A 13,875-nucleotide genomic window follows, 5' to 3' on the forward strand; every position below is an offset into this window, starting at 1 on the left:
AGTTCCGGATTCTCACGCCTGGAAGGCTCTTGCTGTAAAAGGGAAAAGTCCGCGAGGCTTTTGGAATGTGGGGGTGTAGCCTACCTGGGACTCGCCTTCTCATGAATATTCAGAAACCAGAGAGGAGGGGTCTTAACCCTTTGTTGGCTGGCCGGCCGGAAGGCGGCCCCTCCCCCCTGCGGGCGGGAACAGGATATGAGCCCGGGCGGCTGGGGGGAGGGGAAGCCCCAGGCGACCGCCCCCCGCCCCGCTGCTGGGACCGGGCTCTCCAGCCACAAATGTATGTGGCGCCGCCGACGCCAGAGTCGGCGCCACCCATCCCGGAGCCTGAGGGGTCCACAGTCGCAGACTCCAGCCTCCCGAAACTGCACCGCGTCCTGAGGGACCCCGAAGCCCAGGCCCCAGCGTCCAGGCTAGAGGACCCCAGATATCCAGGTGCCCAGCGCCCCCTCCTGGAGGAGCTAGGAGTCCGGGACATCAGCGCTGCGCGACCCTGGAGGCCGAGCTTCCTGCACCCGGTTTCCAAGAATTTAGGATCCCAGACCGGAGATTCCCTCCAGAGTTTCCCAGAAAGCTGAGCCCAGGACTCCCGGGGTTTGAGGAACTTGGGATACGGACTCCTAGCGCCCCATCCAGCCCGTTTGGGGTTGAAGCGCCAACTACTTCAAGAGGACCCTGGAATTTGGGGCTCCCTGCGCTCCCTCCTGGAGTTGGTTTAATCCCTGCTCTTAGAGTTAGGGGAACTCAGGAATCCGGCCCCCCACCCCACGGCCCCATCTAGAAGACTCAAGAATTTGGGTTCCCAGCACCCCCATCTGAGACTCAAGAGTCGACGCCCCCAGCATCTTCCATTTAGAGGACCAAAGAAATTTGGACCACTGCACCCCATCCTCCGAGAGACCCCGGATTCTGGTTCACGGATCCTGAGAGCCCGAAGTTCAAGCCCCTGACTTGCAGAGAGACTCAGGAGTCCCGGCTCTGCGCCTCCCCGGGGACCGTGCTAGGGTCGAATAGGAACTGGGCTGCCTCGGTTCGGGGCTGGAGACTCCCCGGGAGGTGAGGGGGGAGGCGAGGGGCCCCGACGGGTTGGGGGAGGGGGCGGCGCCGCTGCCGCTGAACAATGAGGGGGCGTGCCGGCGGGGGGCGAGCGGAGGAGCTGGCGGGAGTTGGGGGCTAGAGGGGTGTGGGGAGGCGCTGCAGGGGAGCTGCGGCGGTGGGAACAGTGAGCGGATCACGGAGGGACTGGCTGGAGGGGGTCGAGAACTCTGGGCCAGCGCCCCAACTCGCAGCCCTCCGCGGGGGAGGGAGCCGTCTGCAGGACCCTGGCATCCGGTCCCCCAGCCTCCTCCGCCCTCCCCTGGGACCCCGCGGCCTCCCGCCCACGGCTTTTTCCCAGCCCTGCCCCTCGCCCTCGGCTCCAGCCGGAGCCCAAACGTTCCCAGGATCCCTGAGCCTCCGGCCCCAGACACAGCAGACTCACAGCTTGGACGACTCTTTCGCTCGCTTTACTCTTTTGTCTCACCCTTTCCATCTTTTTCTCGGTGTTCTCTCTCCTTGCTCCCCTCTTTCTATCACTTTGCCTCTGTCTCCCCCAGTAGTTACTCCCAGGGCCCCTCCCAGGATTTAGACCACACTGTTCATTCTCAGCCCCCAGCCTCTGAGCGTGGGGGGCAGGGAGGCCTATGGGGTCCTGATATCCAGGAAGGGGGTCTTTCTGCAGAAGCCGCTGAGCCACTCAGCCATGCCCGAAGGAGCCCGTGGACTGGGCCTGTCCAAACCCAGCCCTAGCCTCGGCCGCAGAGGTGAAGTGTGTGACTGTGCGGCTGTGTGTGAGACTCGGACAGGTGAGCCTGAGGGAGGGGTGGAGCCTGCTGGGCATTCATTCTTTCATGAAAGACACTGCAACGCTCTGGGGCTGACCCAGTGCTGGCAACACAGGCTGACCAAGACAGCCCCAGCCCTGCATGCACAGAGCTCCAGGTCTGGTCCGGGAGATGGACCCATCCCCATACCATGATAGTCCAGAGGGGAAGCCCAGCATAGAGTGGTCAGGGCTGGGATGAGGAAAGCCCCGGGGACTGTGGGAACTTAATCTGGGAGGTCCAGGGAGGCTTCCTGGAGGAGGGGACATCTAAACTGAGAATTGAAAGATGAGGAGGAATGAGTTGAGGGAGGCAAGGAAGAGTGTTCTGCACAGAGGGAACAGTATGTGCCGGGGGCACAGAGGTGAGAAGAGGCTGCTTATTTGAGTAACTGAAAGAAGCTGAGTGTGACTGGAGTCCAGAGGGTAAGAAGTGGTGTGTCGGGAAGAGAGCAGACTGGAAAGGTCTCTAATGGCCACCTTGCACAGGCCCCTGTGGATCTGAGGAATCTGGACTTTACCCTGAGGGCAGGAATGGGGTTATACTCATGGGAGTGACAGAGTCAGGCCAATTAATAAAGTTCTCCCAGGATGACACATGGAGGTGGATTTAAGGAATGGAGACCAGCAGTCCAGAGAGGACCCTGATGGGAGAGGACAGGGCACAGTGAGGGGAGCAGGGAGCCCATGGGAGAGCTGTTGAGCAGGGGTGGGTGAGCATGGGGTAGCTAAGCGCACTTACTCAGTTGGGGAGACCCCCTGATCGCCTCTTCCACACCCCCAGCAGCCCCTGCAACCCCCGCCATGGCCTCCCCCCGAGGTTCTGGGAGCTCCACATCCCTGAGCACAGTGGGCTCGGAGGGGGACCCAGCTCCGGGGCCCACCCCAGCCTGCTTGGCCTCCAGGCCAGAGCCCCTTCCGGGGCCCCCCATCCGCCTGCATCTGTCGCCCGTGGGGACCCCAGCTTCGGCGAAACCCTCGAGGCTGGAGCGTGTGGCCCGTGAGATCGTGGAGACGGAGCGGGCCTATGTCCGGGACCTCCGCAGCATCGTGGAGGTGAGGCGGGTAGGCACCCAAGTGCAGTGGGGACCCAGGCCAGCCCCTCCACCCCTGTAACCCCAGTCATTCCCACAGGACTACTTGGGCCCTCTGCTGGATGGCGGGGTCCTGGGGCTGAGCGCGGAGCAGGTGGGCACGCTGTTTGCCAACATTGAGGACATCTACGAGTTCAGCAGGTCAGGGACGGGTGGGATGGGCAGCAGCGCTGGCTCGGGGGTTCGGGGAGGCAGGCTGTGTTCTAACCCCAACCTTGGCACCCCACAGTGCCCTGTCCAGTCTGGAGCATGGGGCGTCATGACATTGGGCAGGGGTCATGATGGGGAGTGAGGATCCAGAGTGGTGGAGGAGTGAGGTGGATGGGAGCCTGAGGGCCCAGATGTCCAAATATCGGGATGGGTCCAGGCAGCGAGATGGGGCTATCGCTATGTCAGGTCTGGGATCGTGATGAATCCAAGGCTTGTGTGGGGCCTGAGGGTCATGACAGTGTGAGCATTTGTATGACCAGCTCATCCTGGGAAACCCCTCAGTCCCAGACAAACCAGAATGGTTGGCCACTCAGTCCAAGGAGCATGACACCGAGTGTCTTGATGATACCTAATTACACTTATTATTATTATTATTATTATTATTTTTTGGCCACACTGCTTGGCTTGTGGGATCTTAGTTCCCCAACCAGGGATTGAACCCGGACCCGGCAGCGAAAGCGCGGAGTCCTAACCACTGGACCACCAGGGAATTCCCTAATTACACTTAAAAGTTACTGCAGGAGGTTTGTGAGTCACGACAAGGTCTCGGGGTCACAGTGGGATCTTAAGATCATCACAGCTCTGAGCGTCCTGACACCCCTCTCCCTGGGTTGTGCCATGAGACGCCCCAGGCTCATGCCAGCTGTGACAAGATCTCAGGCTGAGGAATGTAATGGTAACCAAGGACAAAGTCTGAGCAGGTTGCAGTCCCCCATGTCACGATCAGAGGACCCTTCGTATGGACGTGACATCCCCTGAGGGATCCTGGCAGCCACCAAGGCCCCAGTCTCCTGGAGTCCTCCCATGGGGGGCTGGGGGGCAGGGCACCCCCTCACCCTTCCTCTCCCCTCCACAGCGAGCTCCTGGAGGACCTGGAGGGCAGCAGCAGTGCCGGGGGCATCGCCGAGTGCTTCGTGCAGAGGGTGAGGCGAGGGCCTGGGCTGGGGCCTGGGTAAGGGGGGAGCAGGCCTGGGCTAGGTGTTGTGGGGGGGTCATGGGGAGTCGGGAACTGAGGTCTCCCTGACTCCCTTGCTGTCCACAGAGCGAGGATTTTGACATCTACACGTTGTACTGCATGAACTACCCGAGGTGAGGGCCAAGGAGCCCCTGCGGGGCCCCAGGCTGTGCCCACGAGCTGATGTGCCAGCCAAGCTCCCTCCACCCGGACCCATCCAGCTCCAAGCCCTGCCATACCGTGACAGCGCCCACCCTCTCCCTAACCCACCCCGACCCTGGTGGGCCCCTGAGAGTTCCAAAACCCTGGCCACTCCCTGACCCCTCCCAGCCTTGCCCACTGTAGCTGCAAGTCTCCCTGACCTGTGCTGTGCCCCCAGCTCCCTGGCCCTGCTCCGGGAGCTGTCAGTGTCTCCGCCGGCAGCCCTGTGGCTGCAGGAGCGCCAGGCCCAGCTCCACCACTCACTGCCCCTGCAGAGCTTCCTGCTGAAGCCTGTCCAGCGCATCCTCAAGTACCATCTGCTGCTGCAGGTCAGCTGTGGCCCCGGGGGGCTGCTTGGGGAGGGGCAAGGTCCTGTCCATTGGCCACCCGGTGGAACATCTGGAGAGTGGACGCTGGACGAGTTGAGCAAGGCCTGGGGAGGCATCCCGTCCCTAGAACCTGGGCCGGTGCCTGGGGCAGGGTCTTGCTGGCAGTGGGGGCTGGCGCCAGCTGATTTCACTTCGTGTCTTTGCCTGTTTGTCTCTCTCCGTCTCTGCCCCTGCCTTTATTTCTCCCTCTCTCTTATCCTTGTCATTCTTTCTTCCTCTGTTTCTCTTCCACTCCCGGGGTGCCTGGTGGCTGCCCTCCAGGAGCTAGGCAAGCACTGGGTGGAGGGCCCAGACGCCGGGGGCCGCGAGTTGGTGGAGGAGGCTATCGTGTCCATGACAGCGGTCGCCTGGTACATCAATGACATGAAACGCAAGCAGGAGCACGCTGCGCGCCTCCAGGTGACCCCTGGGAGAGGGCTGGGACCGGCGGCATGGGGGGCAGTGGGCCTGAGGGCCTTTGCGGGGGTTCGGTCCGTGCGTTGGAGGGCGGGCTGGGACAGCGCAGTCTGGTTGCTAACCCCCCTGTGTTGGTATGCGTGCACCGCCCACCGGTGTGTTCCTGTGCCCGCTGCACCTGGCGTGGTCCCGGCAGGAGGTGCAGCGGCGGCTGGGTGGCTGGACCGGTCCGGAGCTCAGTGCTTTTGGCGAGCTGGTGCTGGAGGGCGCATTCCGAGGTGGTGGAGGGGGCGGCCCCCGACTTCGAGGGGGTGAACGGCTGCTCTTTCTGTTCTCACGGATGCTGCTCGTGGCCAAGCGCCGGGGACCAGAATACACATACAAGGGCCACATCTTTGTGAGTTCAGGGATGGGGCAGGGCCAGAATGTTACCTGCCAGGTATGTTCTATACACACATACCTGTAGACCTAAAGGCTGGGGGCAGGATCCGCAAGGAGGGACAACCCAGCTTAAAAGGGCCATGTTTTCTTGAGTCCGAGGAGGGGGGGCAGGGTTTAATAAGGAGGGGTGAGGCCAGTGGGATGCACGGGTGGTGCGGGCCTGGAGGGGGAGGACCTGGATTTGCCCACCAGACAAGCATCTTCATGGGCACGCACGTCTTCTTGATCCAGATGAGGCGGGGAGGGCTGGTGAGGGATAGCTGAGCCCAGCCTGGTGGGGAGGGTCGACAGGGGGAAAGGGGACATCTTTCTAGGGGGTAGGGACCCAGATACACACGAGGGGCACATGGATGAGTCTGAGGCCTCTGAACTTGCCTCCCCTCTCTGCCCCTCATCCAGTGTTGCAACCTGAGTGTGACTGAGAGCCCTCGAGACCCTCTAGGGTTCAAGGTGTCTGATCTGACCATTCCCAAGCACAGACACCTGCTCCAGGTGAGCAGAGGGTGGGGCTGGGCGGGCAGGGATCCCCCAGTCCCTAGACCTCACCCCTGGCTCCCCATTCCACCCCATCCCGCCCCCAGGCCAAGAACCAAGAAGAGAAGAGGCTGTGGATTCACTGTCTCCAGCGCCTCTTCTTTGAGAATCACCCCGCCTCCATCCCTGCCAAGGTACAGTTCCTGCCACTGCGGGGGGTCCTCAGGGTGCTGGAGACTCCCCTCCCCCAGTAACACCGAAAAACCCTGACTGCAGGGGGTGCCGTCTTAGAACATGGTAGTTAAATTGCAGTGTTGCGTTGCCTGAGTTTCAATCCCAGCTCCATCACATCCCTGCTTTGTGACTTTAGGCAAGTAATTTAACCTCTCTGGCTTCAGTTTCCTCACCTGGAGGAATGATAGCATCAACCTCATAGGTTTGCGGTGAGGATTAGTCATTATCAGTCATGTAAGGCGCCTGACATGTAGCAGCACCCTTTTTTTTTTTTTTTTTTTTGCGGTACGCGGGCCTCTCACTGTTGTGGCCTCTCCTGTTGCGGAGCACAGGCTCCGGACGCGCAGGCTCAGCGGCCATGGCTCACGGGCCCAGCCGTTCCGCGGCATGTGGGACCTTCCCGCACCAGGGCACGAACCCGTGTCCCCTGCATCGGCAGGCGGACTCTCAACCACTGCGCCACCAGGGAAGCCCAGCAGCACCCTTTAATAGGACCATGACTGGGGTGCTCAGGGACCAGCCCCCTCATCCCTCATCCTTGTCTCTTTCAGGCAAAACAAGTTCTCCTTGAAAACAGCCTGCACTGTGAGTTGGGGCCCTGTGTTGGGAGGTTGTGGCAGTAGAGGAATCACTTCTAAGAAAAAGTAAAGTGTTAGCCCCAAATCTCTCCCTGCAGGTGCTCCTAAAAGTAAGTCTATCCCAGAGCCCCTGACACCTCCACTTGGGTCTCCCCGACCTCGAGATGCTAGAAGTTTCACCCCTGGACGAAGGAACACAGGTAAAAGAGATGGAACCCTGAGTTCCCCCTCCCTCCACTCCTCCCCCAGAAGCCTGGAGCTGGGCTCCTAACAAGGTTCTGATCCGCCTCTCCCATAGCTCCATCTCCAGGACCCGCCACTACCCGCCGTGGCCGCAGACAGTCTGGTGAGTACCCTTCACCTAAAAGTGAACTAGGCATCAGGTGGGACCTGGCCCCTGACATCACTGTGTCCTCCCTCCAGAGCCCCTGAAGGACCCTTACGTCATGTTTCCACAGAACGGTGAGGGACCGACCACCCACCCCGGCCTGCTCCATCCCTGTCTGTCTGTCTGTTCCTGGGGATGCCCAGAGTTCGTGAGGGAGGGGTCATAGGGGCAGCTCATCAATGACAAGGAATAACACTTGTTCTTACATCTCACTCTTTTCTCTTTCTCATCTCTTCATCTCCAGCTAAGCCTAGACTCAAGGTGAGAAACATCCTGGGACAGGGTTTGTTTTGGGTCCGGGACTCCTGGGTCTGAGGGAGGAGGGAGCTTGGGTTCCAAAGTGCTGGGTCTGAAGAAGAAGGGGGCTGGGGACTGGATTCCCCTGTCTCAGGGAGGAGGGGGATGGGGCCCTGGACTCCTGCCCTCCTTCCTTTCCTTCCTCACAGCACACTGGCAGTGAGGGGGAGCTCTACCCACCCTTAGAGCCTCTGCCACCAGTTCCAGCTTCTGAACCCCCTGAGGACCTGGAGGACACTGGGCCCCCCACGCTGGACCCCTCTGGGACCTCAATCACTGAAGAAATCCTGGAGCTGCTGAACCAAAGAGGCCTCCGGGATCCAGGGGTGAGCCGGGCATCCCCTCACGGTGTCCTTGGGGCTCTGGGCCTGGGCAGGCACAGCCTGAGGGTCAGGGGGGGCCAACCCACCCTGATACCTTTGGCTTCTTCCTCAGTGCCCACTACAGCCACCCCCCCATGACATTCCCAAGTTCCCGGGAGATTCCCAGGTGCCAGGCGACAGTGACACCCTCGCATTCCAAGCCCTGCCCAGCCGGGACTCTTCAGAAGAGGAGGAGGAAGAAGAGCTGGATATGGATGAACGGGGCCCTTCCCCACTCCACGTCCTAGAGGGACTCGAAAGTTCCAGTGCGGCTGAAATTCCTGACATTCCCAGCCTTTCCAAAAGTCCTGATGTACCCAACCTCCCTGAAATTCCCAGCCTTTCTGAAATTCCCCAAATGCCCCGCCTTCCCAGTCTCTCTGACATTTCCAGTGTTTTTGAAATGCCCTGCCTTCCAGCCATACCTAGTGTCCCCAACATTCCTAGTCTCTCCAACGCTCCCACCCTCCCCTGTGACTCCTGGCTCCAGGGACCTCTGCAGGAGCCGGATGAGGCTCTAGCCACCAGGAGAGAGCTCTTCCCTGGAAGCAGTTCTGGAAAACTGGGAGAGCCCTCCTCAGAAAGCAGGGCAGGCCAAGAGGAGGGTGAAGGAGTATCATACCCAGCTTTCCAGCCCCGGGATGTCACCCAAGGTCAGGAATTCCCAGATGAGCTGGAGTTCCGCCCTTGCTCAGAAATCCGGAGCGCCTGGCGGGCACTGGAGCAGGGGCAGCCGGCCCGGCCAGGTTTCCCAGAGCCGCTGCTGATCCTGGAGGATTCAGATCTAAGTGGAGGCAGCGGAAGCGGGAAGGCAGGAGCCCCAACTTCGGAGAGGTCAGCGTCCCGAGTGCGAGAGTTGGCCCGGCTTTACAGCGAGCGGATCCAGCAGATGCAGCGGGCTGAGACCCGGGCATCAGCCAACGCCCCCCGCCGCCGGCCACGGGCTCTGGCCCAGCCGCAGCTGTTGCCCTGCCTGCCCCGTGAGCAGGCTGAGCCAGGTGAGGTCCAGGTATGTGGTTGGCAGACGCAGCCCATGTGGGGGCATCCGTCCTAACTCTATCCACCTTGCTTTGCATACAGGGCCCCTGCCTGCCTTTGGACATGTGCTCGTATGTGAGCTGGCCTTCCCGCTGACCTGTGCCCAGGAATCTGTCCCCCTAAGCCCTGCTGCCCAGGTTCAAGCTGCCACAGCTGTGACTAAGCAGCGAGGCTGCCTGGACGGCCAGGGTCTAAATGTTTCAAGTTTGCCTGAGCAACACCATCTGGGCATCCAGGTTCCAGCTGCCACCCCTCTGCCTGAGCAAGGAGGCCTCTGGAATATCCGGATTCCAGCCACCACACCTTTGCCCAAGCAGGAAGGTCCCCCCAATGGCCAGATGCCAGCTATTACAACTTTGCCGGATCAAGAAGGCCACCCGGAAATCCAAGTTCCAGCTGCCGCTCCTTTGCCCGAGCATAGAGGCCACGTGGATATACCGGTTCCATGTACCACCTCTTTTCCTGAGCAAGGATGCCACGTGGACATCCAAGTTCCAATCACCCCAGCTTTGCCTAAGCGGGGAAGTTGCTCTGATGTCATGGCTTTAGCCGCCACTCCTACGCCCAAGCGAGAAGGCCACCTGGACAGCCAGAGCTCAACCAACACCCCGTTAACTAAGCAAGGAGATTCTAGGGCTGTTCAGTCCCCAGCCACTGCCTGTGGCCAAGCCGTCGATCCTTTGCTTATACACAGAAGCAGCCTAGACCCTCAGATCCCAGCTGACACCCCACTGCCCTTGCAACACGACCTCCCCGACATTCAGGTTCCGGGTACCTCACCTTTGCCTGCACATGGAGGCCACCTAGACCATCAGACCCCAGCCAACACTCTGCCGTCCTTGCCCCAGGACCTCCCACACTTTCAGGTTCCAGCTGCCACACCTTTCCCGCAGCCACAAGGCCTCACGGACACCCAGGTCCAAGCCCTCCCACCTTTGCCCCAGCAGGGAGGCCTCCTGGACATCCAGGGTCCAGCTGCTGCGCCTCTGCTTGAGGAGCAAAGCCTCACAGACCTCCAGGTTCAGAAACTGACACCTTTGTTGGAGCAGAAGAGCCTCACCAACGACCATGTTCCAGCTGCCCCACCTTTGCCTGAGCAAGGGGGCCCTCGGGACATTCAGGGCCTGTTACCCACCCGAGTCCAGACCACGGTGGTTTTGTCTAAACAAGGAGGCCACGCGGTCTCTCACGTTGCCAGGTCAGAGTCTTCAGACTTGAGCCCACCCCACAGTCCCCCACTCGCAACCCGGCAGCTCCTGGGCTCCAACGCAGCTGCCCTGTCAAGATACCTGGCAGCCTCATACATCAGCCAGAGCCTGGCGCGGCGGCAAGGGCCTGGAGGAGAGGCTCCCCCAGCCTCCCGGGGCCCTTGGTCCTCCTCCGCCCCCACGTCACGGGCACCTTCACCGCCACCCCAGCCTCAACCCCCAGCGCCCCCAGCCAGGAGGCTCAGCTATGCCACCACGGTCAACATCCATGTCGGGGGTGGCGGGCGGCTACAGCCAGCCAAGGCCCAGGTCAGGTTGAACCACCCTGCTCTCTTGGCAACCCCCCAGGAATCAGTGGGCCTTCGCAGAGCCCAGGGGGCTCCCGACGCCCCTTTCCACATGTGAGCCAGGATGTCGCACTTGAAAAGCAGAGACTTCAGCCAGATGCCACCGACCCTCAGAATTCACCCGGAAGTCCAGACGCTGAACACAGGTCTAAAAATTGCCACAGCTTTCCAACACCTGGAGTCTTTGGCAAATGGGCCTTATTACTTAACCTGGATTAACCCAACAGGGATGGGGAAGGGGATGTCATTAATATTTTGTTAATATTATGAAATTATGTATCTTTCCCCATTCTGGGGGCCGTGGGGGATGACAGAAGACGACAATGAATGGGAAGGTCTGATACAGCACAAATCGGTCGTTCTGAAAATTTGGGGAATCTCAAACTCCTTTGAGAATTACTGAAGACTGGACCCATTACAGTTTGGTGTGTGATTTTAGAGGGTTTATGAACTGCTTGATGCCTATCCAGGAAGGCCAAGTTAAGAAGCTTTCTCCCAAGCAGATCCCTCAAAATTCATTCCCTTAGCAGTTTAACCAGTTGATGTGTCCCACCATCATCTATTCCTCTCATCTACTTAGCCAATTCTATCCACCCAGCTATCTCTCCGTCATCTCCCTCTGTCCATCCGTCTTCCAATCCATCATCCCACCCATGTCTTGCTTTATTCAACTTTCTCTACCCTATTCATCCATCATCCTACCCCACCCCCCATCTAGCACCCGTTCCTCCGTCAATCCACTCATCTATTATCCCACCTGTCCATCTTCTCCAACCAACTCTCTCCATTCATCCATTTGTCCCTCCATATTCCCATCTATGTCCATTCATTCATACATCTCATCACTCAACCATCTCCTAATCCATCGAGCCAACCGTCCATTTAACCATCTCTACCACCATCCATCCAACCATTTTAATCTCTTTGCATCCATTCCTCCTTAATTGGATTCCTCTGGGTCTTGGTACTACAAAATTTCGGTAATGCCAAAATGGATCAGGTTTGGGGTTCTGGCGGAAGTGTCCCACATCTGCCTTATTTCTCTTGGCAACCACTCTCCACCCTCCTAAGTATTCCAGTTCTTGTACCCACCCATCAAGTTCTTCTATCAGATCCCTTTACTCCCTCTCTCTAGCTGGGGACCTCTACAGTGCCTCAATATGCCCCCACACCCCGAAGTAATTCAGGTCGTAGGAACAAAGGCTTTTATATTGAGATCGTTCTGTCCTCCTCCCAGCAGTGGCGTGCCCAGGGAGCAGCACAATTTAAGCAGTTTCTTTGGGCATATTAGCTGCTTTTATCGAACACTTAACCTCTTGTGCTTTAGTCTTCCCTGGAATTCTCCGAGACACCGCAGCATCGTGGCTGAGTTGAAGTCCCAGCTTTTCTAGTACTTGGTGTGTTAACTTCCCTCCGAGCCTCGGTTTCCTCAGTATCTGCCTCACAGGATCGTCGGAACGTTTCAGTGAGCGGATCCTTACTTCCCACATGTATTTAAGCCTGACTCACTGAGGCAGTGTTCAAATCAGATGCCCCAGGATCTAGTCCCAACCCGTGGAATGAGAACCTCCAAGGCAGGAGCCTAAGAGTCTGGTTTTAACAATCAATTAACGGCAACAACAAAAACTGCTGTTCTTGAGTACTAACTGCATACCACAGGCATTAGTCACTTTATTTGAACTCGTTCGCTTTGAGTCCTCACAACATCCCTAAAAGGCAAGTGAGGACGATTTTTACCCCCCACTTTAGAGATGAGGAAACTGAGGCACAGAGAGGATAAGGGACTTGCCCAAACAAGTGGGAAGGAGCAGAGCTGGGACTCATCCACACTGCCAAGCGCATTGGCACTTTTACTTGAGTGTGTCAGGTGCTGTTCTTGTCACTGGGGGCACAACAGGGAATAATAATTCCTTGCCCACAAGGGGCTTGCAGCCTGGTGCTCCAAAGGCCCTAGGTAATTGGTCATTAGCTGGGTAAACTGAGTAAGTCCTGGCTCAGTAAGCGTTAGCTGCTGGCTTCTATTCAGTTATTGAGTGGTTACCATGCCATACACCAGGGCCTAGGCTGAGTCGGCTTCTTGGCCTGGACCTGCTCCGCTGCAGCCTCCCGACAAAGGTCAGGACTAAGGCTGGCCCTCCCCTCTTCCGCCCCCGGCTGCACATTCCCAGCTGAAAGAAAGTCCCCAGCCTGGCCTGGGCTCCCAGCGGTGCCGGAATTCCTGGTATTTGAGGAGGCAGCAGGGAGGAAGGAGGCCATCTACTCCAAGGCTTGGAGTGAGGAAGGAGAGGCAAGCCCCCTCAGCCACTCCAGATGCGTCCCAGCTGTGCCTCTGGGAGGGGGCTAAGAGTCTCAGTAAGGGGGTCTCTGGACCCCGTGCGAAAACCCTGGGCACTAGGCCTGCCTCGGGCCCTCCTACTCCCTGCCCCTGAATTCCATTCCTCCTGCCTGCCCGACTCCTACCTCTGCTTCATAACCCCAGCTCCAACGCCTCCTCAGGAATACCTTTCTTGCTGGTCTACTACAGCCTGCCTTTTGTAAACTGTCTTTAGAGCTGCAATTAAGACAGGCTTGAAAAGGGAAAGGGCAGCTGTCCACTGCCTTCTTTGGGACACTGCTGCCCTCCTTGGGATGTTTAGGTTAATGCCAGCCAAACCCAGTTAACCCGAGTTAACTCCAGCTCCAGTGCAAAACTTGGTGAGGTAGTTATTTAGCCACTAGGCTTTCTCACCAGCTAACACGAAGACACCTGCCTGTCACCAACCTCACAGGGATGTTGTAAACACTTAGCCTGGCAACCAGATGGAGCTCAATCAACCCCACTCTCCATCTGTAAGAAGCACTTTGTTTTCTCTGTACACCAGTGCTGTCCCACAGAATTTTCCTGTGACAATGTTCTCATCAGGGCAGCCCAGCTTGGCGGCCACATGTGGCTATGGTTTTGGTAGGGCAGACATACAAAAAGGGCAACTAGTCAGGAAATCCCAAGGTCCTTCTTTTATAAAGAAAATTTGTGAAACTCTCCTTGATTAAGTGTGTAATGATGTTCTTGCCAGTACTCAGCAGGGGGAGTAGTGAGGAAGCCCACTTGGGGGCAGATCGCTTAAGTATCCAGGTTGGCTGCAAAGGCTGGTATGGAAGCACAGATGCCCTTCCCACCCCAATGATGTTCACTAGCTTCCTTTAAAAATGGGGAAAAACTGAAGGCAACTTAATTCACAAACAGTACTTCCCAATACATATACCAGGGCCATCCCACAGAACTTTCTTCCATGATGGAAATGCTCTATCATCTCTGCAGCCCAGTGGTAGCAACTGAGAGCCCACCTAAGTCAGCTATTATCATCCCACGGCAGACACAATAGATGAACAAGTCCTCAGACCTATATGTTCCCAGGCCCATAA

At 58.3% G+C, this 13,875-nt stretch overlaps 1 protein-coding gene across 5 annotated transcripts; it reads left to right on the top strand.

Moving 5' to 3' along the window:
• Positions 1-241: 241 nt before the first annotated feature.
• On the top strand, positions 242-13,492 carry PLEKHG2 (pleckstrin homology and RhoGEF domain containing G2). Of its 5 annotated transcripts, none has more exons than XM_029202042.1 (18): positions 242-1,056; positions 1,721-1,844; positions 2,646-2,917; positions 2,996-3,096; positions 4,022-4,088; positions 4,208-4,254; positions 4,500-5,109; positions 5,303-5,503; positions 5,947-6,039; positions 6,129-6,215; positions 6,807-6,840; positions 6,932-7,033; positions 7,132-7,179; positions 7,257-7,295; positions 7,466-7,482; positions 7,668-7,844; positions 7,954-8,878; positions 8,961-13,492. In XM_029202042.1, the coding sequence occupies exons 2-18, from the start codon at positions 1,742-1,744 to the stop codon at positions 10,529-10,531; spliced, it is 4,494 nt and encodes a 1,497-aa protein (XP_029057875.1). In that variant the 5' UTR covers positions 242-1,056; positions 1,721-1,741; the 3' UTR covers positions 10,532-13,492. The 5 variants fall into 5 exon arrangements, with proteins under 5 accessions (XP_029057875.1, XP_029057893.1, XP_029057901.1 ...); XM_029202060.1 differs by lacking the exon at positions 242-1,056 and having other exon boundaries at positions 1,221-1,844; positions 4,500-4,650; positions 4,972-5,109; XM_029202068.1 differs by lacking the exon at positions 242-1,056 and having other exon boundaries at positions 1,221-1,844; positions 2,649-2,917; positions 4,500-4,650; positions 4,972-5,109.
• Positions 13,493-13,875: the final 383 nt, after the last annotated feature.

Source organism: Monodon monoceros, unplaced genomic scaffold, assembly GCF_005190385.1.
Source record: "Monodon monoceros isolate NGI ecotype Baffin Bay Population unplaced genomic scaffold, NGI_Narwhal_1 Super_Scaffold_10, whole genome shotgun sequence".
NCBI classification, from domain to species: Eukaryota; Metazoa; Chordata; class Mammalia; order Artiodactyla; family Monodontidae; genus Monodon; species Monodon monoceros.

What these genes read in the sequence shown, in the direction of transcription:
- PLEKHG2 (XM_029202042.1), top strand. Translation starts at nt 1,742, where the DNA reads ATGCCCGAAGGAGCCCGTGGACTGGGCCTGTCCAAACCCAGCCCTAGC. An exon ending in TGTGTGTGAGACTCGGACAG is followed by an intron (nt 1,845 to 2,645) that starts GTGAGCCTGAGG and finishes CCACACCCCCAG; the next exon opens with CAGCCCCTGCAACCCCCGCC. An exon ending in CATACAAGGGCCACATCTTT is followed by an intron (nt 5,504 to 5,946) that starts GTGAGTTCAGGG and finishes CCCCTCATCCAG; the next exon opens with TGTTGCAACCTGAGTGTGAC.